The 26,019-nt window shown below is 39.4% G+C and overlaps 1 protein-coding gene across 1 annotated transcript in view; it reads right to left on the reverse strand.

The window, feature by feature from the left end:
• The window catches only part of FBLN1 (fibulin 1), a 74,804-nt gene that overhangs the window by 16,123 nt on the left and 32,662 nt on the right, over positions 1-26,019 (reverse strand). Inside the window, 15 exon segments of the mRNA XM_079304160.1 lie at positions 2,120-2,251; positions 4,079-4,221; positions 17,026-17,047; positions 17,050-17,087; positions 17,089-17,146; positions 17,693-17,764; positions 17,767-17,823; positions 18,643-18,727; positions 18,729-18,763; positions 19,657-19,756; positions 19,758-19,783; positions 20,268-20,396; positions 21,206-21,349; positions 22,776-22,913; positions 25,055-25,192. Coding sequence (XP_079160286.1) covers positions 2,120-2,251; positions 4,079-4,221; positions 17,026-17,047; positions 17,050-17,087; positions 17,089-17,146; positions 17,693-17,764; positions 17,767-17,823; positions 18,643-18,727; positions 18,729-18,763; positions 19,657-19,756; positions 19,758-19,783; positions 20,268-20,396; positions 21,206-21,349; positions 22,776-22,913; positions 25,055-25,192 — 1,317 coding nt within the window.

Below are 26,019 nucleotides of genomic sequence, written 5' to 3' on the forward strand. Positions count from 1 at the left end.
AGTCAGTATCTGTCTTTTCTTTAACAGAAAAAACCCCAACAACCCAAACAACAAAAAGTTTACTATAGAATTTTTCAATCTTTTGTGTTGTAGAGAAAATTAGATTTGTAAAAAGATATATATATATATATTTAGTGATCTAATTTCCATTAGCAGACAAAACAGCTTTGATATTCTGGTCATTTACCCTGAAATAGTACAACAGAATGAAGCATGCTTCTTGTTTCTTTTACCAGTGCATTTATGATCGATTATCAAAATAAATTTATTCTTTCCTATATAGGCAGGAATATGTTAAAAAAAATTAAAATGTGCTACATGGATTCCAGTGGCATGTGCGGTCATCCAGCAGGATGGTCCAGGTGTGCTCTCCCAGAAATACATAAATTGCTTTTTGCAACAAGTTGGAACATTGTAATTGCAGAAAGATTCCTAAAAACCTTTCTGTTACAGCCCTAGTTGGGCATTTGCTCTACTATAGTTGCTATAATCCCCACAGTTCTGATGTTCCTGAAACTTAGTGGGATAACCTCTACAACTTTCTGATACTGTCTATGCCCTTTGGGGTTTTCCTCCCTTGTACAAACCCTTCCCTTTCTTTACAAGAGGGACTTCGTAAATTTTCATGGACTAGGATCCCATCTGATTGTGCTGAAAACGTCCCAGCACTTTTAAGCAAACACCTAACATTCTGATTATTATTATATAATAATAAAATTATATTATGATGAGCAGCAGAACTGCTGCAGGCAGTATTATTTGCAATCCTAATATCACACAGACAATGTGCTCTCCTGAACCTCTGTCCCTCCAGGTAATATCCACTAGGGGGTTGTTTTGATTTTCCTTTTCCAATTCTGCTGCAGGCAGTTTTCTTTTCAGCTTCCATCCATTAATCTCAAAATACTTTTACTTAGAGGAATTAATTAAGAGTCTTACACACAAGAATTAATTAAGACAGTAGTAGGCATGTTTTATCATCTCCATGTTGCACAGGGGGAACTGAGGTGAAGAAAGAGTTGCCCAATTCTTTCACAGAGCTGGGAATATACTTGGGCATGTAACATTCCTCCTCAACTCAGTGTATAAGAATATCCTTTCTCTCTTTACGATGTGAGTCAAATAATCTAGTTTACCAAGTAAAATACCACAGACACAGTCCTGTTCTTCAAAATGGAAACCTTTCCCTCAGGCAAATACCTTGGCCAGTCGAATTTCCAAACACATCCCTCTTTCTTATTTTAGACAGAAAGAAGCACACGGCACGAAAAGCAAACTACTGTAACTCCTGTGGGATCTGATAACATTTATACTCTGCTAAAGAAATGACCCAATAACCGAAATCTGTAATCTTATCATCATTTTTTAACAGACTCTCCCTTTTTCTCAGCATTCACATATATACTTCTGTTTGATCAAGAAAGAAATAGAAACCTAATGACTTGGATTTTAATCTACAGTTCATAAAACCTTTGCAGAGCTGACATTGTGCTATCCTGCTTCTGAAATGCACCAGTGCCACCTTCAGACCATGTGAAATAAGGCTTTTTCACAATCCTCCATATGAAAGCTACAGTGATTTTTCTTCTTCTCCAGACAAGTCCTCCTGAAGCACATGTATGAACCTGAAGAGAATCTGCATGTTCACATATGAAACCACAAGTGTTCACTGGGAACAGTAGTCCTTTATTTTCATAAATAAACATTAATAAAAAGCAATCAAATACTTCTTTTGAATACTTTTTAATACTACTACTTTAATACTATTTAATACTACTACTACCTGGCATGAAGATTCAGTATATTCTCCTGCCACTGCCCAAGCAGCTCCCATTGGGCTGTAACACACCTGCTGAGACCCGCTCCTGCCCTCCACCTTAACATCATTTGTCAACTGCTCTTGCTTATATTAGCTCCCTCAACATTTTAAAACTAAGCCATTTGCATTTTTAGTTAGAGTCCGTTTTGAAAAAGAAGTTAACATTGCACATATTGGACTGAAGAATATGAAATCAACTCTGGCTTGAAAATCAATAGGAATTAATTATTTGAATTAATTTCTTTGACCTTGTCCTACAGTATAGCTGAAAGAAGAAAGTTGGCAGAAAATACTACTCACCCACTGTCATACCATCCATGTACCGCTTGATGATATCAAATGAATCTCTTAAATTTCCTTCTGTAATGTCAAATATGATATCTGCCTGGTTGGCCGGATATGTAGGCGTAATGGCACGAAGAAAAATAATCTCTGCAAGTAAAGAGTATCACAGAATGCATTGAAAAGTATTTGAAAACATCCTGAAGGATCTAACAGAATTTGATCCAAAATGACTTGTCCTCAAAGCTGGTGGAAGACATTCCCCTCCCTTACCACTTCCAGTTTGTCCTTTAAAATGGAAAGGCAGAAGATTTAAAGGAAGCAAGGATTTGGATAGATTTGTTTTCTCCTTCTATTTCTACCATCCAAGGGCCTTGAAGCCAAAATACTCTTACTTTTAAAATCCAAAAGATTGTTCTTAAGAAGCCAATCAGATTTCCAACATGTACCCAAGAGGACAACACCAAGGATCCACAGGCTGGGCGAAGAACAGATAAACCTCTCCACTCTGATTCCCCTAGGCAGTTACACAAAGTATTGCCATTACCAATTAAAGAGTCCTTTGGAGTACAGGAGGAGGTGCTTAGGTTTAAAAATAAAAGTAAGACTATTTTCAAGTCCCTTGTGAGGGTTGGAGATATTATTATTCTCATTATTATCCTCACTCTACAGATGATGAAACTAGACTTGGAGCTGTAAGAATTCACCTGAGGCCATGTACTGAATTACATTTACGTCTCCTGGCCTTCAGTAGTAATCTCAGATCACTAGGTCTCATCTCTTCTTATTAAAACACAAGCATGGACTAATGAGGTTGGGGAAGCATCCTAGGCCAAATTCTTAGCTCTGCTGCCAGTACACCTGGTGAAGCTGGTGGGGTGTGTATGGGAGCAGAAGTGGCCATGGGGCATTCCTCCATTCCTCGTGAAGCAGGGCCAGCCAAGGCCTGAAGCAGACCTGACAGACCTACAGAAGCTCTACATAAGTGGTTAAGTTATTCCTGTCCGGGCAAAGACTGGGATGTCTTTTTTCCCTCTCCTGCCTGGTGCAGAGGGGAAGAATCAGCTTTGGCTTTTTTTAGGACAACTTTCTGAAAACAGCAAGTCTGAGACTTCGTGTACATCAGAAATAAGGATTTAGAGCCTTTGGAAACCCCTCTGAAAAACCTATCTTACCTCCATACCCTTTTCTCTGTGTCTGTGATACTCAGTAAGGTGCTGAGAGCAGCATGGATACAGGCAGTCATCCCACTGATGGATGGATTCTCAGAAAATCCATAAAAATGGCAAGGAGCAAAAACTGGCTCTTGATCTGTAAGTTTTTAGGTTTTATGTGAACTAAGAAAGTGAGTGCAAAGTAAGTATGAAACTGCAGGACTTAAAACTTGCAGGTACTGCAGAGAACAGTCACTTGAAATCCTTGTCTTGAAAACTTTCTGCCCAGTCCTTGGAATTTCCCTTCCTTTAATCTATAGCAAACAACACTGTTCATAGGTCAAAACCCAGCCAACCATCATATACTCTTTATAATTTATTTTGTGAATAATGTCTGTTTGCATTTAAGGTTTTTATTCTTGGAACAAATCACCTGCCAGCAGCAACTGGTCAGTAACTGGTCATAGACAGATGAGAGAAATATATTTAGTACCTTGTTCCTAAAACAAAACCTGCAAATAAGGGAAGAAAAAATGTCATGGGGCTTATGGCTATTGTGTGAGTAAACATGGTACATGGGAATTCAGAGTCAATATTTCCTTAGACTGGGAAATAGTATGAGTTAGAGCTCAGAATGGCTTTCTTTCCTCCATAAAATTAAAACTCCTGGATATTGAAGGCTTTAATTAAACAAATAGCAAACTATAATTTGGAGCTGTGCAAACATTTACTGCACTGTAGCAAGTCTGGCTTTAGGCAATGATTTCCAGTGGAGGTTTATATGCTGTAGTCTATTAAACAGAATAAGGAACAAACCACTTACCTTCAGGTCTTGTAAATTCTCTGAATGTGGGCAGTGAAATGACAGTGTGGGAAATTGTGTGGACTGGATCCAGCACACAGCTGACATCATTCGGTCGACAAGACTTAATGCAACGGATGGTATCTGTCTTTTCTAGTCTGACACTAAGAGAAACCATAAAGAGATTCATATAGACTGAATATTAAATACTCTGTGTTTTGCCATCTAGAGAGCTAGAAACTGCGGTTGATATAAGCGTTGATTCTTAACCTCAAAATCTCAGACAAATGCAGATCATCAGGAATTTGGGACCCCTGAAGAATTTGGTTTGGCTCAAAGTTGCAGTCAAAACCCCCTCAAACACCGTTCTTCAAGCCAGGCATGTGAAAACAAGAACTGTAGTGCCCAAGATGCCATGTAATTTCCCTTTCCAAGGACAAACAGGACCAAACAATGAGACCCACATCCTCAGCTGGCCTGGTCTCAGCAATTCCAGTGGAGCTGCTTTTACTTGCACCAGCCTTTTTTACTCAGTCTATAAAGCAGACAGAATTGTTTCTATTTGAGAAACGTGGCCTTAATTGTAAAGAGCCAACTTGCACGATTTTCAGTGTAGCAAGGGCCAGAGGAGACTCTTTAAAGTCTTTTTTTCATACTCTTCCATCTGATAGAACTGAGAAAACAGAGGAATGGAAGACAGAGCAAGAAAAAGTTAACCACATTATCTAAAACTTCAAAAGTTGCATTGTGAATTTAGGGAAATGGTAAGGGTCATTTCATTCCATCTTAACCATCTGCTCATCAGCCTTGAAAGTCTATTAAAAGTTAAATGACTTCTCACCCTTGTCCACTAGAGTGAATTTAAAGTCACTTACAGGTCAAGAACTTCACATAATACCCACTCTGTGTTCATAAGAGATGAAAGGACTGTGCTGGGACTTAAAATGGGGACTAAGCCCCACAAATGATCTCAACTTTGACCTGCCCATTTCTACATATTTCTAACTAGAAAAGAAAATACTGCAGTGTCAGAGGGGGGAATTAGAAGATTAAAAGTGAGAAAAATTTACTGAGTTAAAGTGAAATAGAAAAAAAAAGATTTAGTTGTTAGATATCTCTAAAAACAAATTAATCATCCTCTTTTCAAAATGTGTTATCTCAGTCCACACCTACAAACTATCTTTTTTCATATGTTCAAAGTGACTTTATAGCTCTATTTATAATCACATATTAGTAACTTCTTATTATAGAAGTGGGAATCTCTGCTCATCAAACAATTAAGCCAAACACACTGATACTGTATGAAGTTAAATAAGTGAAAAAACATGAATCAACTCCTGCTTCAACAGATGTGATGACCTAGCACAATCCACAGGGAGGCAACAGAGCTGAGTTAATAAATACCAGCTGAGCCTGGTATTCACATCCTGTACTTGATGATTGAGACTGGCCAGGAGATACAGGCCAGAAGAGACCTTTTACTTCCACCATTACCTGTGTACAAAATCTTGCCATGTCCTAGACACCTCACTATAAACAGTAGCTTGCATAACTGTTTTGGGACAATAATACTGATGATATTGTTATAAGCATAGTACATCCTAAATTACCACAGCTGTATTTATATAACAGAATTTGTATGCAAAAACATTGTGGTGGGATGTCTCAGGCATACAGTAGTAGTCTCCTTTTCCCTGGGAATAAAAGGAAGCTTTATTCTTGACTTCATCTGGAACAAAAGGCAAATACAAATATTTCTGAAATGCTTTGCCAATAAAGCCATAATTCAGTGTAAGATGAAGTCCTAAGTAAGACTTGCATTCATGATTCTCACCTGTGGAATAAAGCCTTCTGACATGACTGGTACAGACCAGATCTCAATAGTCACAAGTGATTTGTGTTAGTTCTCATCTAAATTGAGTTTCTAGATCTAACCAGATCATAACCACATGTGTGATAGATAAATGTCTGCATGAACTCTATTTCTTTGTACCTTTTGTCTCTCCTCTTACAAATCCTACTAACATGTTTTGAGATTTTTTTTTTTTTTGCATGCTCTGTCCACACTACTAAACTGAAATTTGCTCTTTCATTGTACTCACTCTCTGATTTCCTTTTTTTTTTTGCTGTCCCTGCTAATTGCCTCATGCCAGCATATCCAAAGTGCAGTTGATAACACTTTGATCTCTCATTGCTTCATGTTTTGGATACCTCCAAACTGGAGTAACTTGACAACTAACATCTATTTCAAATCCTGATATTTGTTATAAATTATATGCTCTGTTCTCATAATACTTTATAATTTTATTTTCACACATCATCTTTGCATTTCATTTTCTGATTAGCTGATATTTTCCTTTTTGCTCATGCTTTCCTACAGGATTGTGACTGGCAGAAGTTTCTTCCTCAGTACTGAGAACTTTTTTATTTCTACCTTTCCTTCAACTTTTCTGCGTCTAGCACAAATTATAGCTTTGTAGATCATCTTCCCACTAGGCATTTTCATTTAAAGAGAAGAAAGTTAAGAAACAGCTCAGCTACTCTGATTATTTCCTGAGTATAATTTTTTTAGTTCTTCTAGGGTCCTGGTACAGCTATTTTTTGTATTGTCTGTTAGATTCGGTCAGTAAATTCTTTGGACCTGGAGCTGTGATTTCATTTTCATTTGGAAAATATAAATAACACTATTGTGTTATTTACACAGTTACACTATTTATGCCATTACATACATGCTCCTGAAAGTCCCAGTGACACTGTAGCATTCAAGCATCTAACACAGGGGAACATGAGCTTTTTGCTCTTGAATCCCTTGCTAAATGCAATTAATGTGGCAGCATTTTACAACACTGAGGGCCAAATTCTCAAACACCTTCTTTTCCTGCCAAAAAAATACATATTAATGTTTGCAAAAATTAAGTTTATTTTGAATATCTATCCTACTTCATTATGGTCTCATACAGAACTGGTGGCCAAGGGCATTTACATATAACCATCCTCTGTGGCAGTAATAAACACCATGAGCTCAAGTAGCATGGGCTTGTGCTCTCAGTATTTAAACCTGAGACTATCCCCATTGACAACTTCTGGCAGCTTTTTAAGGATGTCAACAGGCTTATTAAACACTGGCATTCCTTATGAGACTTGAACTCCTGTCAGCCAGCTGGGATACACTTTGCCTTGGGGAACATGTAATACTCTGGCAGAGTGCTGTGATCATGCCCCGATCCCGGTGTTGGCCGATGATGAGCCTGAGAGCCTGCAGCTTCCAGCTCATGGAGTAATTCCTTGGGCTCAGGTGATTAAGGGTTATGATCTTGGTATAGAAGGTTCCCAGTTTCTACCCTTGTACCCTGGCTGTGCTGTCAGCACTTACACAGTGAGGTTTTTTCTGTAGGTGCATTTGTTTGGATTACTCCCTGTTCTATGGAATGACTGTTCTGCCTGTGCAATGAGCAGATGAGATAACTGAGCCCAGGGTAATGTAGAACACTAATTTTTGGATCATAGCTCTGGGACTGAGCTACTAATATTTATCTACAAAAGGACTATGTGTTACAAATAAATCCACTTCCAGCTCAGAAAACAAAAGAATTCCCAAGAAATTCCAGTTGTATTGTCTATATTGTTCTTGAAAGTCAAAGTAAAGGAAGAAAGATTTGGATTTTGGAACTCTGACTGATTTTTCAGGACACTTATGATTTTGTGTGATGGTGGTTGTGGATAAAGTCTTAACTGGTCAAAATTTATCAGCTTTAATATGGATGCCGGAGAGACAAAAGTGTTATGAGACAAATCAAGTGTCTTTTTCAAATGTTCCTGTAGATTGGAATGTTTCAGGTTAGCTTGTGAACCAGAAAGAAGCTCTGTGCTATTAGCTGAATGCTATTATGAAGCTGATTGCTATTCTGCTGTTATTAGCTGTTCCATTCAGCAAAAATTCCACAGAAAGAAAGATAAATATCTCTCAAATAAATATTCTTTAGAAGAGATTAGCTTTTACCATTCTTACAAGCTAGAAACTGGGACCTGTATCTAATGGAAATCAGCATTAGCTCACAGGATACAGCAGAGCAAAAATAAATAGGACAGCTTGAGAAACTGGCTGCATGCTTTTACTGACCCCTGTGCTGGGGCACCTCAGGGGACCTACAGGTCCAAATTCTGCCCTTTTAACAGAGTTTCAGAAAATGCACACTATTTGCTGCATAAGTGATGAAATTTTCTAGAGATATCTCAGTTCAAAATATGTACCTATATGTTTTGGAAAATTTAGACTTAAACATATGAAACTGTATGATCAGATGGCTCCCCTATGATGGGAAGTAAGTTAATAGCTTTCAGTCCTCAGTATGTTCAAGTAATGAACTCTTAGACACCAACTGCTGCTTTGTATTATGATGCAGAGTACACAGAAGAATCTCCATGAATTAAGATGTTCAGTTATAGGGGAAAGTAGAAAACTGTAATGATGATGCAAATAAAATCCAAGTGCAGCATGCAACAGATGAACTAAAACTTTATTAAAACTGGGGGGGAAAGCTACTCTTTGAAGAGAAAGAGCAGCCAATGATGACTGTAAGTTAGGGATCAAAGCTGTGCAGAGACAAAGATAAAAAGTTTGGCAATAAATGTGTTGACAGTTCCACGGCGGGAAAGTCGCATTTGAATTGTCAGAAGAAGGTCTCTGGGCTCTGTGATTTGACGCTGCATGACCACAAGGCCACTGTGGTTGTTCACTTTTTTTGTGGTGAAAAAACCCTCCTGGTTCCCGCTGATGATGGAAAGCTGAATTTTATCCCCAGGGACAGCATTGGAAGGACCCATACGGAAAATGTCGGTGGGTACTTGAATGTTGGTAGGAAAAGAGAGGTGATAGTAGGTTATTCTCAGAGGCAGGCTCTGGCACTCCTTATTTTCATTACAAGGCAAGCGCTCACAGCGACTGCAAGAAAAGTGAGAACACAAGATAAGAGGAATTAGCGCACATTTAGCAAGTGGGAGATCAAGGGCGGTGGGGATGGGAAAAGACAGGCTGACTTGCATCCTGTATTCATTCTTCAGCCTGGCACCTCACTCATATGCAAAGGGGTATGAATTCAATAAGGATGAACTTGCCTGCAGTTGGAGCTTTAGAAGCGTTGCCATTGTCAGAAGTGTTGCCCTTGCTCAGCAGCACAGATGGATCAAGTCTGGTACCTCAGCGGGTGAGAGTGCATTTTCATTTATGTCAGCCAAGCTCTCCTAGGGAGAAGCACTGGCACTTTTTTTCCCCTCCAAGTTTTATTCTTTTGCTGGTTGGACATATGCTCAGCAAAGGAAGAGATTCTAAGTAGTTAAGGAGTTGTCTGTGTCCTGCTTGGGATACCTGGCTGTATTTTAAGATCGAGTGAAGTATTCTGAAAACCATGAATGTCCAAGGAGTTGGTCTCTGAAGACAAACCTTTTTCTGCTGATATGGCACAGTACTCCTCTGTACTATTAGAACCAACCAAAGTCAGCCTAACACCCACCTAGGCAAGCCCTGAAAACAAGATCAAATGGCCTGATGTTTTCAGCATCTGTTCTACACATTCAGTCCCCCCTTACATAGCTCTAAATCATGGAAATTATTCTGGTGAGGGAGGAATTTGCCTTCTGTTCTTTAATTCCCTTATCACTGTGTTACAGTGAAAAATCCAGAGCACTAGTAAGAGATCACATATGCAGGCTGGCAGGGAACAACGAATCTCTCTCTACATAAGCAATTGCAATCTTCATGCATTCTGTCCCAGAGAGAAGTGAACTTTGTCCAGAAAATATAATAGATAGCTTGGATGGCCATCTAAGTCACTGCTGTTTGTTATAGTTTACTAGCACATTAATGAAGAGTTGGCATGTCATGGTACCTGGTGGGTTTGAGAAGCATATAAAGGATTGCATACTACTGCGTAAGTGTGTATGCATTTCAGGTTAAAGAGATGCCCAAATCACTACATAGGTATTCAAACATCCTTTCGGGCAGATGTATGGAGTAAACAACGATCTCAGCTGTATGATGACTTTGTAAAATTTCATCATGATCAGGTTGAGCATTTAGCTCCAAACTTGCCTTGTGCAAAACTATGAATCAATTAAATTATGTGCAAGAGTCTCTCCATTCCAAGCAGCATTTGGTCCACAGGTTGAAGTTTTAGAACCTAAACAATTTCTTTCTTTACCAAGAATTGTTCCAGTATAAAAATATTGTTTGCTTCTTATCACTTCAAGTGAATCTGAGTGTTCATTTCATTACTTTACTGTGACATGAGTTTGTGATCCTATTAGCAGTATCTGCTACAAACAGAACTGTGGCTCATAAGCAAGCCTCACTTCGTTGCCAATGCACAGTGACCTGAATTCCAGGAACTTCTCTTTTATGCAAAATCAGTACTTCCAAGAAGACAAGTACCCACAGTTCTTCAATTAATGTGTTGCTTGTTTTCTTTTAATACTACTTGCAAACAAAAGTGGTTCTTTGAAGCAATTCTTTGAAGATTTGAATGAATTCTTAATTTTATTCATGTGTTTACAGATCACGCACAAGTCCTTACAGGATGGCCAGTTAATTAGGTGTGGATACTCTTGAAGTATTTTCAGGTATGGAGAGCTCTGCATTCTTTTCTGAAATATCATTAATAACTTCACTAAGGAGAATGACTTGGTGCTGTTGAAATCATGAGGCTACTTGGTTTTGCTGAAATCATGGAGCAAGTTGAGACAGTTAATTCCTTAGCTGGAAATGTTTTCTTCAAGTACAACATCTTGGAAGCACATACATGCTTATGAGTGCTTACACTCTCATAAAGATGCTCTAAAGTAAAAGACATTTTTACATTATGGCAGAATTTTTAAGAGAACAAAAGCACAAATCTTCCAGCTTTCAAAGACTTGAAAAAGGATGTTCTGTTGATTCAGAGAACTATTTGTGAAGATAGATGGGACTGCAGCTAGGACTAAAATTATTCAAAATTCATCATCTTTTATCTCATGCTTTGGTGGTACACACTGCACACTGAATTGTAGGTTCAGTTAACATGCAATAATTTTTCCATCAAATAACCACAAAGGAGAGAGAGCAAATATTATTGCTTGCAAGAACCAGAGTTCATTCTGGGGTCACACACCATGAAGGCAAGAAGCAAAGAGCATTTCAACCCCAGTGCACTCTCTAGACCTTCAGTGGGCAGCAGGAAGTCCCATGGAGGGGGAATGCAACAAGCTGCTGCTAATGAAGGAGCAGCCCAAGGCCTGGGGTGCTCTGTGACTCCTTGGGACAGGTGAGCTGCCTGTAGAGCTCCTGTGTCCTGCCACATTCTGTGAGCCATGGTGCAGAGCCCAGGGGCCAGCAGGAGAGGAGAGTGCTAAGCAGGCAGAAAGTGCTACCAGAGAAAACCGGCCCAGAGCCCAGAGGCAGTTGAATGTGTCTTTGCAAAATTCTGAAATCAAGTGTATGGGCTATGAAAGCAAGTGTATACTGCTGCTAAATGCTTATTCCTGAATTTGAACCCAGTTATTTTAGCACACTTTCTACTCTGTTCTCTATGTTTATTTATGTGACTAAAATAATGGTTTCAAAGAATTACTCCCAGTTTGAATTTAAGTAACAAACACCAATAAAAAAACTACCGAAACTAGAGGGATTCCATTTGTAGATAATAAATACAACATTTTGTAACAGAAAAAGAAGAAGAAAAATATTTTGTGCCTTCCTTTAATTTCTGGTCAGGTTTTGTGCTCAAAGGAGCTTCATTGTGCTCAAAGGCTGAGTGGTATGCAACAATTCCTCACGGAATGAGGACTGAGGAAAATGAACATTTTATTAGCAAGATTTATGGCTTTATGATTTAATTCCTACAGCGAAACCAAGTCAACATGCTGAACAACTAACCAAGTTTTATTAGTGAACTATACCTGCATTATCCATTCTACTGTAGATTTTCCAGAGCTGAGTCTTCTAGGCCTCCTACAATATATTCCACTGCAAAGGTTCTTGCTCATTCTATCATCTGTGTGCACTTACTTTCAGCAGGTTGCACCACACCATGAGGTCCAAGTGAGCCATAGCCACATCATGGACATTGATGCTAATGATCAGATGTGCAGGGAAGTTGGTTTTTGTCTTAAGCAGACCAGAATTTTCAGGGAATTAAACCAACTGATGGTTGGTCATCACAGACAACTCTTAACCAGAGGAGAATCCGGAGCCCCACTTCAGGAAGGAAAACAAGATACAGCAGAGTAGCAGTGAGGATGGACAAGCACTCTGTCTGGAGATGGAAAGTCTCTAGGACATTTCAAAGTGTAGAGGAGACAGAACTATATTCTCTTTGCCCTCAGCACTAAGCCTTTACCTCCTATCCTTGTCTCCTTCATCTGTCTTTCCTAATCTAGTTTCTTCTTTCTATCCCCTTCCGTAGCCTATGCCCCTTGCTCCTCACTCAGGTATTTGGCATCAGGACTGTCTACTCAGCCAGTGCCACACCTCCTCATCTTCTCCATTCTCTCCTGGCTGACAGTCCTCTCAGTTTCCACCTCACAGCCATAGACCCACACAGATTCTTTCCCTCAGGATCTTTGTGTGGCCATCCCAAACTATTACTTCCTCTGATGGTCCTTATCCAAATCTGAAATGGAATCATAGGATCATTAAGGATGGAAAATACCTCCAAAACCATTGAGTCCAGCCTGTGACCAAGCTCCACCTTGTCACCCAGACCAGAGCATTGAGTGCCACATCCAGGCATGCCTTGGACACCTCCTGGAATGGGGATTCCACCACCTCCCTGGGAAGCCCCTTCCAATGCCTGAGCACCACTTCAATGAAGAAATCATTCCTGATGTCCTCTCATCCTGTTACTAGTTCCCTGCAATCAATCACCCTTGACCATAAGGTTCTGACACCCTTTCTAGTTTTACCCCATTTTACTTGCTACTCCAGACTCATTCTCCTCACCTTGACATACCTTCAGATCCTTCCCTCCCTACATTCAAGCTCCTTATCTCAAAGTATGCATTTTCTTCTTAGTGAGTTGGCTTCTCTCTCACCCATGCTAGAAACAGCTTGCTTATCCGTGGAGATGGGTCTGTCCCAGCAGGCAGTACCTGGCCCAGGACAGACAGACAGACAGACTGGGCTCCTCTCCTTGGTTTCATGTGGGAGCAGGCTCAGACAGTCTGTGGAGTTGGACCTGTATGTCTCAGACTGCTTTGAAGAACAGTAAGAAGCTCAGGACCCCTAAATCAGAAGTGAACTCTTGTTTGCTGGAAGGAAAAAACCTCTCTGCTGATAGGAAGAACTAAATTGCAGCAAGGCAGATAGCCAAACACAAAGACAGATCGCTGAGGCTATGAAATCCTTATCATTCAAGGACTTGAAGCAAAAGTTAAATAAAGAATTCTCAGATTCCAGGTACATCTGCCTATTTTGGCATAAAGGAGTGGAATAAGTTTTTGGGACCCACCAAGGTCCTAATTTCCTAAGGTTTTTGGGGGAAAAAAAAAAAAAAAGGCTGGATGCAATTTTACAAAGTTTGTAATTTCAAAAGTTTCAGAGGATTTTGATAAGGATGACAAAAAGCGCAAAGGTAATTTCCTAACAAATTTCAGATTTCTGCTCCATAACACGGCAGCAAACTATTAAAATATTTAAAAAAAAAAAAATCAACAAAATGTCTTTAAAACACAAGCCACCATGTTCCTTTCTACACTTGTTCTTGGAAATGGGTGCACTGCTTTGGCTGAAATTTGCCCAAACTTGAGCCTGAGTCAGGCACTGCCATGTAAAATTTCAGCTACCAGTTACATTTTGGCAAAATTTTAAGGAGTTAAAAACACGTCCTAATGATAAGCACCAGGCAACCTTAATAACATGCAGACATGTCTAGAAAACACAAATAGCTCCCCATTTGGCTCAATGCAGCACACATCTGACATGTTGCCATAAATGCTTCTTTATCTTTTCTACTATTTTTCTTGGCTTAAATACTACAAATGTTAAACTTCATGCCAAATAAAGAGAAGTTAATTGTTATGCAATTTGAAAACAAAACCGTTGGCAAGGCAGTGCAAACAAGTTATATTCTCTCATGAGAAGCAGCAGATCTTATCTTTCCTGGGAAAAATGGCAAGCCTATAGACTGATCAATGGAAACAAAAAGCAGAATTTAAGTAGAAGAGATAAGGCCTTCAATAAAAATTTACCATTAAATCAGGCCAGACATTTTGCTGTGTTTGGGGAAGATAACACAGACTTTCCCTCGTGGAGCTCAGAGTACCTAAACAGTACCCTGAGGTTCGGCCCATAGCCTGGGATGATATTGCAATTACTTTGCCTGATCGCAATTGCCACTGCAACAGCCACTATGCCAAAACCTCTGCTTTGCAGGTATTGGGTATAGGAGCTTCTGGATCACTGAGTGCTGATGCCTGTACATAAGGATTTTAAGGAAAAATAAGAATAAAGAAAACTTAGATTTACAGGACTGAGCCTATTAAATTATAACTATTCCAAAGAAAATAATGGGGAACAGGGGTAAAAATTTCCTGTGGTGCCAGCTTGATGGGAAATGAAAAATATGCTGTCTTTCTTACGATATGCCAAGTGGTGAAACTGGAATGTGTTTTGATAAAAGGAGAGAAAAAGTGGTATCTGTACTTGCTGTGATAAGAAGCCAACTACTTTGATTCTAGAGCCAGAGTTAATGTAATTTAATTATCATTATCATTATCATTATCATTATCATTATCATTATCATTATCATTATCATTATCATTATCATGCAGAACGTAACAAAGATATGCTGGCTATCAGCCCTGCTGGGGATATATATGCAAAATTGATTCAGTCAAGGAGATATAAAGTAGTTTGGATGTAAAAAAGGTGCTAAAGAGCTGTCTTATAAAACTGCCCTCCAGTGGGTACCAGGTAATCCCACCATAAACCCTGATTCCAGCACATTGAACATTTGTAACCAGGTTGAGAGCACCTGCAGAACCCACTTCATTTTGTCAGTGATCACCATGAACTCACATTCTCTTTGCTTTATGCAAATATGTCCTCAACAACACATTTAGTAACTATCTGTAGCTGTTGAAAGGGGAAAACCTAAGAAATCCAACAACATAATAACTCAAGGAATTAAAATGATTAGAATTTCACTGAGCAGCTGCAGGATTTGTCTGACTCAGCCTAATATAGCCTGAGCCCATCAGAAGGATCTCGCTCTGTGAGTAGGTCTGAGAAAGCCATTACAGAGCCAAACAACCTAGACACAGAAAAGCAATTCAGATATTCTGCTGCTTTCCCCCAAAGATCCCATGAAGCTCAAATAGCCAATGAAGTCAAATACAGATAAGAGAGAAAATAAATGGAATGTGTGTATGATGTGTATTTTATAAATGAACTCTGCAATGCGGAATGTCCAAAGGAGTAGAAATCTGCTAATTCTGCCTAGTGGCCCATTTCACACATGCACTTTTTTCAAAAAATTAAAGTATCGGTGAATTCAGTCTTACAAGTAAAGAGAACACCTGCATCATGAGGCATTGCTTGGTCACTGAATATGACAAATATAATTTAAAATTAAATCCTATTATCCTTCCCAGAACACAAGCATATTTTATAAACTGCTGGGCTTGCACCATGATTTTTTCTCCACAGCATTCTGATCAAATACATCTGTTGTATCACTTATATGACGTTTCAAAGATACGGCTTAAATGTGAACTAACTAATTCCCACAAAATCCCTGAGATGAAGACCAGTGTTGGTTTCATTCTACAGAGAAGACACAGATTACTCAGTTCTGTCTAACATATGGTGGCCATACCAAGCATTGATAGGGAAAAACAAAGGCGGACTAATAACATATGTGGTCTGTCAGCTTTCCTCCCTGGCTGGTGGAGCACACACTTACCTGAGTAAAGGGCACATGAGGGGCCCATGAAGCAGCCTTTGGCAAAATTGCTGGAGTAATTGTGGCCAGAAGCCACAGGGCAGGAGAAAAAGCATCATCTCCACCAGCCATAAACTCCAGCTACACAACTGAGAGTTTGCAACAACTTCTCCTCTCTGCTGGCACTATTTGACCGATATAAAAGAGCTGCCAGCTGCCTCTCCTCCCAGAGCTGTCTCCTATTTTCTACACCAGAATGCCAGACCTATCACAAGAGCTAGTTTAGAGACATAATTATAAGCTGTAGCTAACATACCACCCTTGCTAGGATTCATAGATTTCTAATACGGGTGAAAGTTGGATGCAAATGGAAAGAAGTGAGATTTATGTAAGATATTAGGGAGAATTTTTTATTGTGGAGATGGTGAGACACTGGAACAGGCTGCCCAGTGAGGTGGATGCCCCACCCTGGCAGTGCTCAAGGCCAGGTGGGATATGGACTTGAGAAAACCAGTCTAGTGGGACATGACCCTGCACATGGCAGAGTGAGTTGGGACAGATGATTTTTAAGGTCCATTCTGACCACTTAATATTCTAACTCATTCAATTAAATGGTACCAAAAAATAAGACATTCTTGCAATGCTTTGCAACAGTGCAGGTGATAATTCAGAGAGGGAGGTAGAAAGAACCCTTTAGCTGAAGTGTGAAAGTAAGGAAAGACTGTGTGTGATTCTGAAATTAAATTGAATGATTTACAAAGCCGAATGTAGCCCTCTTGTCATGCTGCCTGCAAGGGAGCCAGACAGAGAGTATCTGCTTATGGCTCTGGGGATCATTATGGTGCAAACCACTGACACATGGCATTTTTTAAGGGAGTATCTTTTTCTTAGAAGAGGAGCATGAGAAAGAAACCAGACCTGAGTGTGCAAAACATAGGCTAGGCCTGCAACACAATACATATTTGCTGAGAAACTGCTCTGTGTTCAGTCAGCAGTGGCATGACATTAAGATCATGCCGCCAAAAACCTGTCTGACCTGAAGAAGAAGGTACTTACGTATCTCCTGACTTGCGGTATTCTCAGGACATTCCAAAGACAGGCAGCGAAAGCCGCCTGGATGTTAAGCAGGTCTCATTGAAAGAGCAGTTGTGGCTTTCTGCAACACACTCATCGATATCTGCCAAATGGAAACAGGGGAGTGGATTTAATACATGTTTTTTTCCAATCCCTGCAGCTGCCAGAAAATGACAGTATTGTATTATATACTACAGAACAAGGAGTGCAATTAAACATTACTACAGGATTGCAAAGGGAGGCAGAAGAAAGAAAAAAAACACTAACCCAACCAAGCAGCAAGAAGAAAAAAAGGAAAAGCAGCAGTGCCACTAAGTGGACAGATAGTAAATACTGATGATGTTTCACAGCAGTATATTTCCTCTTAATGTCTAAACTAACTCATAGCAATTACACCATTGGAATCTTTATTGTAAGAATTTTTAATAATGTATTTAATGATGTTTAAAAAGTAGTCTCTACTGATTTACTTTGTAAAACAGAAACTTCTATATATTTATTATAAAAGACTGATTTCTTCAGATGTCTAGCCAATGTGTACTGGCTTTACCTATAATGTTAAAGGAAAGGCATTTTTCAAATACAAAACCTGCTACAAATCTCAGAATTCCACAATCCAGTGAGGTCTCCCCGCAGTTATTGAACCCACCTTGGCAGTTGCGTGCATTGGGTGCCAGCCTGTACCCAGTAGAGGGACAAGTACATTGAAAGGTCCCAGGATATTAATGCATCGAAAGGAACAGATATGTCCTCCAGTGGGCAAAGCACATTCATCACTATCTGCAAGAAAAAGACACCTCTATTTACTATGTGTTCATGACATTCAGTGCACATACAGTACAGTGGTCCTGCTATGAGCTTCAAACACAATTGTGATGATTCTAATTTCGGACAATGAAGAAGAACATCAGATAGGTGTAGCTCTAGCCAACAGCATTTAAATAGCAACAATTTCAGGAATAAATAGGAACTCTGAAGAAATTAAAGGCTATATGAGAGCCCAAAAGGCAAAGGTAATGGACAAGAGCAAGCACTTACAGTGACATGGTATTGTAGTGCTTTTAAAAGGGAGGGAGAGAAATAGTTTTATCCTTGCTTTTACAAAAATGAAATCAAAATTAGGTGCTCTGGCCAAGGCTTCACAGTTTAATTAAGTCTTGGCACCTAAGTCTAAGTTCAAGATCTTGTCCACAAGGTCAAACCCAATCCTCCTTGTATTGAGAACACATTAGTTCAGAAACCAGAACCTGAAAAGAGGATATATAAATACTACCTAGCAATATAATATATTGCATATGTAACATATAAATATGCTTACATCTCCACTTGCTGAAGACTAGAAATTCTGGTAGTGCCTCAGGAAAAAGACCAAATTGTGCCAAGCTACAATTCAGTGTAAAACAGCAAAAATGACACCACAACATGCAAAGAGATACTTCTAGAGAACGACATGAGTGGGTGACCTTCATTAAATACAGTTTCACAAGAAATAGCAGAGAGACTCAAAATGAAAGAAATTACATGAATTGCTCATGTTTGTTATGGCAACAATAAGAAAATGGCCACCCACCCTGTCCCTGCACCCACCACAGAGCTCACCTTCACACGAAATGCCATCAATGTCACTGAGCTGGAATCCACGGCGACAATAGCACTGGTAGGAGCCATACACATTGGCACACTCTTTGGCTACAGGGGTTGCTCTCACACTCATTCAAATCTGAAATGCAAAGTATACACCTGAACCCTAAATTTCTTTCAATATGCATCACTCTTAATACTGAAATAAGACAAAATTTTGGAAGGTAATTTATTTTCATTAAAAAAAGGATGGCATACATCACTGGGCAACCTGGAAACAGGAGGCTCTGAGTATGTTATTCTTAACAGGGTCTGGAAGTACAGATTAATTTGCATTGTGCTGTAATTTCCTATGGTACTTCAAGGTGTGAGACTGGGAGGGAATCTTTAGGTCAACATTTACATTTTTGTGTCTGTATATCAGCAAGGCTTGTTTTAAAGGTTTTGAACCTGATTGAGTTGAATCACCCTTCAAAGTGCATCAAATGCAGACCTGTACACCTCTGCATCACAGAATCACAGAAACATTCAGGTTGGAAAATAGCTCCAAGACCATTGAGTCAAACCTGTGACCAAGCCCAACCTTGTCCCCCAGACCAGAGCACTGAGTGCCATGTACAGACGTTGCTTGACACCTTCAGGAAAGAAACTTCACCACCTCCCTGGGAAGCCCTTTCCAATGCCTGACCACCCTTTCAGTGAAGAAATTCCTTCCTGATGTCCAACCTGCCCTTCCCTGGTGCAGCTTGAGGCTGTATCATCTTGTCCTGTAAAATGGTCCAGTCTAAGGGGGATATATTCAAGCTGTGGGCTACAGTGGCTTCGACTAAGCACAGTGGCATTCATGTAATCAAAGGGACTGCACTGTGATGATTTCTCATGTCATTCCAGAGCAGGAATAAAATAAAATACAAAAAATAAGAAAAAACAAAACAAAACAAACAAAACACCCCCCCCCCAAAAAAAAAAAACCATCTGAAAGAGCAATGATCTGTTTCTCACACTCCACAACCAAAGCACTGACAGCTGTACCTTCACAGGATCTACCATCAGCTGAAAGTTTGAAGCCCATGGTACAAGTGCAGTAGTAGGAGCCAGGAGTATTCTCACACTTGTGAGCACAGAGGCGGCCCTGGGTAGCGTCTGCATTCATTGATATCTGCAATGATGAACACACAGAGAGGTCTGTGGATTGGCTGCCTCACTGCCATACCAGTCTGGACAAGAATGTGGTTGTAAAGTTCGATTGTTATTTTCCAGATTTAAATTTCATATTAAAGAGAGAAGAAGTCCTCAAAATGCTCATTTAGAAGCACCCCAGAGTATAATTGGATTGAATCTATACAGAAGAAAGTTGCTTTGATCTTCCAAAGGAATCCTTGCTGTAGATGTTTTATAAAAATATCACAGAAAACAATTACAAACACTTTCACAACCTACTTTTAACAGGATGGTAGATAGTATGTTGACAATACTAATACAGCTTCCTTTGAAGTATCAGCAATTCTTTAATATGGTTTTTAGCCAAATAATATAGCAGTCAGTTTTGCATTCTGGGTATGCAGAGAGCAGTAACACCTTTTACACAGGATCATTTTATAAGTGCCATGGCTGCATGTATTCAAGTTGATGGTGCCACTTACCAATACACGTCCTACTGATGACATCAAAAGTATAGCCAGCTTTGCACTCACAGCGGTAATTGCCTGGGGCATTGATACAAAGGTGTCCTTCTCCACAGGGCTGGTTAGAGGATGAGCACTCATCCACATCTAAAACAAAAACTGATTTTAGTCAGAGTATGCTTCTGACTATGCAAGTTGAGAGAAGAGCACCATGTCAACATATTTTTTGTCCCCTGGTGGTTATGAAGTGTTTTGAAACAGGAAAACAAGTTGTTGTCATGTTCTCAGCTTTTACAACATCAGAGTCACAAATCCAAACTATTTGTACCAAAACAGGTTAGCTCTAAGGTGTCCTTAATGTTGATGGACTTGGGAGGAAAGTGATGAGTATTCAGGCAGTCTTTGGAGGAATTCGGTTCAAAATGTTTTATTACGAATACTCATTATTTTTGGATCACATCTCATCAAATCTAAGATGCCTGAGATCCAGTCATCACTAGTGCTTTGATAAGCCACTCACAAAACTGAAAACACACAAAAATGCCTCTTTTTGCAAAAACCACCTCAGTTCAAATCCAGCCAAAGGTCTATTTCTTTCAATGTTACTTCAATGGCGTCCATGGCACGTTAAGTTGACCTTGTGCTATCTCTCTGTACTAAGGAGATTTGGGACCACACAGCATTGTTCCATTGACACAGTCACAGCCACTGCCATTTATGGGAGCTGATAATCATTACTCCTCTTCTCAAAACATAGGGTTTCATGAGTTACATGAAGGACAGAGGGTAGATGCCAGTCATTCTTCACTTGCTGGGACTGCCACAAGGGAAAGAACAGGGTCAAGAACTGACTGCGGGAACAATAAAACCTGGGCAAAGTGCAAGAAACTGGTAAAATAAATTACATATGTGAGTTCTTTTCTTAGAGCTGCTTTTTCTTCCCAACCATCACTCACCTACGCATCTTGTTCCATCTTCATTGAGATGGTAACCTCGGCCACAGCTGGGTGAGATTCGCTGGCAGGTAAAGGAGCCATCAGTGTTAATACAGATCTGTCCAGCTGGGCACGGCATGTTGATACTCAGACACTCATTGATATCTGCAAGAGCACAAGTCAGTGTAACTCTTTCTGGTCTCAAGAGGGTTAAGGTAACATGCGCTCATTATGTAACCCTTCAGAGAAAAGTTCTGTCTGTGGGAGGAGACACTTGTTCATGACATTTAGCTTCACTCATACAGTGCTTCCCGAGTGAAGAGTGGGGAGGTATAAAAGCTATAGATACCCCTAAAAAGCAGTGGAAATTTGGTATAGAACTTGTACCTGTTTCAAAGCCTTTAAAAGTCTCTCCTAAACATACAAAGGACCAGTCAACAATTCAGTTCACCAGCTTCACCAGCTCTGCTTCAGTCTGTGTGTTCTGGTTGACCTCTTAGCTTCTACAGGATGATCAGAGTCACAAATCCCGCAACAAAATCCCCTCAACTCCACATAGAGAAGCATTTGACTCTCACCACGTAAAGTTAGGCTGTGAAACTGCCTAAATATTTTGAGCTAATGCATTTTACGGGCCATAACTATTGCTGCTGCAAATAGATGTTGCTTTACTGATGTCCATGACAGCAAGTTAATCAGAAGCTGTCATGGACCTGGCACTACATGTGGCAGGCGTGTGCCTTCAGAGGCCTTGCTGTGCACAGGCACTCATTTTAAAGGCTGCAGTTCTGTTTTCAGTCTGTTTCCAGTGTCAGATTTCAATACTACAGGAGAGCAAGGGGCTGATAATGAGAGCAACTTGGCAGCTGCTGCTGCTCGGCCAGTTCCACAAGAACTTGCTATGCCAATAGGGGAATTAAAAGTTGAGACTTGAAATTATGCTCAGGGAATAACTGATAGATTTGTAGGTAACTTTAGACAAATCCCAATAGAGTCTGCAGGAAACCAGTAATTTTAATGCATTTATATGAAGGTTATAATTCTGGTTTTGGGAGTCTTGGAAACAAGGCATTGGCCTGAGAAGATTGTAATCAGTCTTTAAAGAAAAACTGCTCTCCACAGTATGTTACAACTTTACTCCTGCACAGTAAATTCTTGATGGGCTGTAATATGGGACAGGTCTGGAAAGATCTACATGCTTGTGAAACCAAGCAGACTAATATCAAAGGGTGTTGCAGAGGATGTCACAGTTACAGTTACATCTTTCTACACAAAGCTTTGGCTAAAACCTTTTGGATAGAATTAGATAAAATATATCACATTTTTTTTTACAGATTTTATTTCAGATAAAACACCCAAAAACTTGAGAAGCTAACCAACTTAAGTAATAATCTCATTAAAAATAGTGATCTAATATTTAAATATTTTATTTAAATGGCTTTCGTCTGTCGTTCTTACCTGTGGGATCAAGGAAAGAGCAATGCATACAAAGATGAGGAACAGGCTGAGTAGCTCAGAACCCACTCAGTGAAACTACAACTGTTGTACCAGACAACACTGGAGTATTCCCCAAGATAAGAACATGCCTTACCAATACAGTTGCCTAGTGCATCTTGTATAAACCCACTCATGCACTGTAGTTTGGGTCGGCAACGGAAAGATCCTGGAGTATTCTGACAGATAAAATCGGGGGGGCAGTTATGAGTACCAGTCTCACATTCGTCAATATCTGGTACATCACAAAAAAAAATTGTTAGCAGGAATTCAACAGGTTTTTTCATTACATTTACAACATAAGACATAGTTAAAAATCATCACATAGATTAATCCTCAGCATGCCTTCCTGGAATTCTGGCATCCGAGATCAATCTGACTTACTATCTCAAAAAAGATCTCAGTAAAACCAGGTAGGTTAAGATTTTTTACCATTTCATTATTAATAATAAATATAGGGGTGTGTCTGTGCACATTATACTTTACAAGTTTAGTTCTCACAACTAAATGATTTAAAACTATTATAGAATACTTATAGCATCACATTCAGCACTGCTCAGCCTTGATTCAGCAGTGTGCTTGGCTTTGAAGTCAGGAAGATTTAATTACCAAAGTGCAATTTTAATTTAATTTAACTTTAGATCTAATGCAGATATTTTTCATTTCTTTCATAAGTGAATTAATTTGCCTCGATTCCCATCCATATTAAAACTTGCAATATCCCTGCATAATCATGCTTTAAAATGCACATAAATATGACTTATTCTTACTTTAATATTCTACTCCAGTTCAGAATAGACAATAAATATTTATTAATAAATTATTGTTCATGTAAAGCAGTTAAAGGAGACAATGGCAAATGGGGTTTCACTCACGAATGTAGTCCTGCCCACATAAAGCAATTGAAATTTAATGTTTGCCATTTGGCAATGGGATAAAATCTCCTACAGTTATCAAAATATAGAAGCTCTCCAGCAATAAGATACCTCAGCTTTTCTCATTCATGCAGTTGATACAACAGTAGCCCTGGAGCTTTGTGAAACTTAAAAAATTAGTGTGGAGACCATCTGAAGTTTAGGTCGGATTAATACTGAATTTGATTTAGCACGGTTCTACATGTAGCACAACTCAGTCATGTTACTTGGCATTTAAAAACCATACATGAAGATTATTAATTTTTATTTTTATCACTATTAACATAACATTAATAATTAACATTAGTAACATGTATTACCCAAACAAGAACTTTCTAACATTACTAATGTTAGATGGCAGGTGTAATTTACTAGCTGTACTCCTTTTATTCCAACAGAGAAATATGTTAATACTTGCCAGTAAGCTATTTGTTGGCTTAAATCTGATGTCATTCAAACCAATGGAAGTATTACTTCAAAGGGATTCCCTGATGTTCTGCAGGTTTTTCATTAGAGTTTGTTCATCAGCTTTTTTATTCAATCTGTTATTCATCACTGATCAGTTCCTACAGTAAAACCTTACCTAAAATTTTGGTTGAGTTAATTTACTCAGTGGAATAAACTTAGTTTATTTATAAACTGTTCTAAGCTTAGGGGGAACAGACTTTTTCATAGTGAAAACCAATTCCACATCAGCTGGAGTTGGCTGCTAATTTATATCTCTATAAGGCAGCACGCCAGATGAAGTTACAGATGCACATAACAGCATTCTTTAGGATAAATGGAACTTGAAATAAGTAACTTTTTGAGTAAGAAAAACTGTTACCTTTCTGTTCAAACACAGCCAGTCAAGAACAGTGTTTTTAGCCCCTTTATGTTTTTAAATACCTAGGAATGCTGTGATTAAGAAATTAATCCCTTTGTAACCTCCTAAGGGTAAAAGCTTACTTTCTTTCTCTACCTTCACATTTTCAAATTGAATCACCTGGTTGCTCCACTTGCCACACTTTGTTTCACACTCCAGAATGTGCAAACTCAATTCATTCAGGTGCATCCAAACCATTAGATATGCTCCAAGAGCAGGACTCAGGCACTTCACTCACAAATGAGCAACCAATTCCACAGAGCAGACTAGACCTAGCCAGAAATAATCTCCAGGGTATTGTGTATAGTGTGAGGTCTGAGTTTTCATAATCACCCGTTTTAGCCCCCAGAGCAGCTCTTAACATACAACACAAACTGCCAGTGTGAAGTACAGTTACCTCCCTTGGAAGTCTTTGCAGCAGCCCCCAGCTGCATGATCTAGTTTTTTGCAAGGTGACAGGTGGGAAAGCTGCTGTCCTTGAAGTGTGGGTGTCTCAGTTACACATGTGTTTACCAAAAGCCAAAGAGGATGACATGATGATGCACTTAGTTTTAAACCCAAGCCCAGAAGATTCTAGTTTCTCTGCACAGGACATACCTTTGCAACGATTGTCATCTGTTAGTTCATAACCAGTTCCACAGCTCGTGTCTCGCTGACAGCGGAAGGATCCTAATGTATTGATACAGGTTTGTCCAATCCCACAGTTGTGTGTCCCAGTGATACATTCGTTAATATCTACAATATGCAAAATTATTTAAAAATAAGTAAGAGAGAGTAAATAAGGAGCATGATGCTGCTGGGAAGAGATAAGATCAAAGGCAAGCTGTGGACCTTCCCAGCCATGCATTTCCCTAAGCATTAAAATACAGAGATGTGGATTTGGCCTCACACTCACATCTCACTACACAGCTGTTGCAGGACATGAGACAGCAAAGAAATTTGGAACTTGCTGGTACTGGGACTTGCTGATTCACTGTACTTAAGAAGAGGAAGGTTAAGTGAGTGAGAGCAAAGAGCCAACATCATCTGATTCAGTCTAATAGTAGACAATGTTGCCGGTCATGTCTAAGGTTGTTAGAGCCAGACATGGTCTGCTGGTGGAGTTTTCAGTATTTGGTTTATGTTGGACTTGATGATCTTAAGTGTCTTTTCCAACCTCAGTGATGTAATGGTTTGATTCTAGTGACTATACGAATGAGGCAAACTTTCAGAAATCCCCACCTTACTCTGCATCCCACTAACAGAAGGCTGAAAGGCTCTTTCAGCCAGGTTGTGACTTCCTACATTACAGCTACTGATAGACATTTCTTTTGTGAATGTTTTTCATTTTAACTTTGAATGCATAAGAAAATCTGACATCCAGGTGTATTAAATGTCGAAGCTCCTCCTTTTTATATGTCCAGCTAGGTTAGTGTTATTCTGACCAATCATCAGTATTTATTTTATATTCTGAAGTTTGTATCTGAGCTACTTAAGACTTCCATTTCCAGTAAAAGGCACTCTTCATCTGGAGCACTTGTCATGCTTTAATAGCTATGCAGAATGGCAAAGTGAACTGTGCC

Source organism: Erithacus rubecula (genome assembly GCF_903797595.1).
Source record: "Erithacus rubecula genome assembly, chromosome: 4".
In the NCBI taxonomy this organism is placed as follows: Eukaryota; Metazoa; Chordata; class Aves; order Passeriformes; family Muscicapidae; genus Erithacus; species Erithacus rubecula.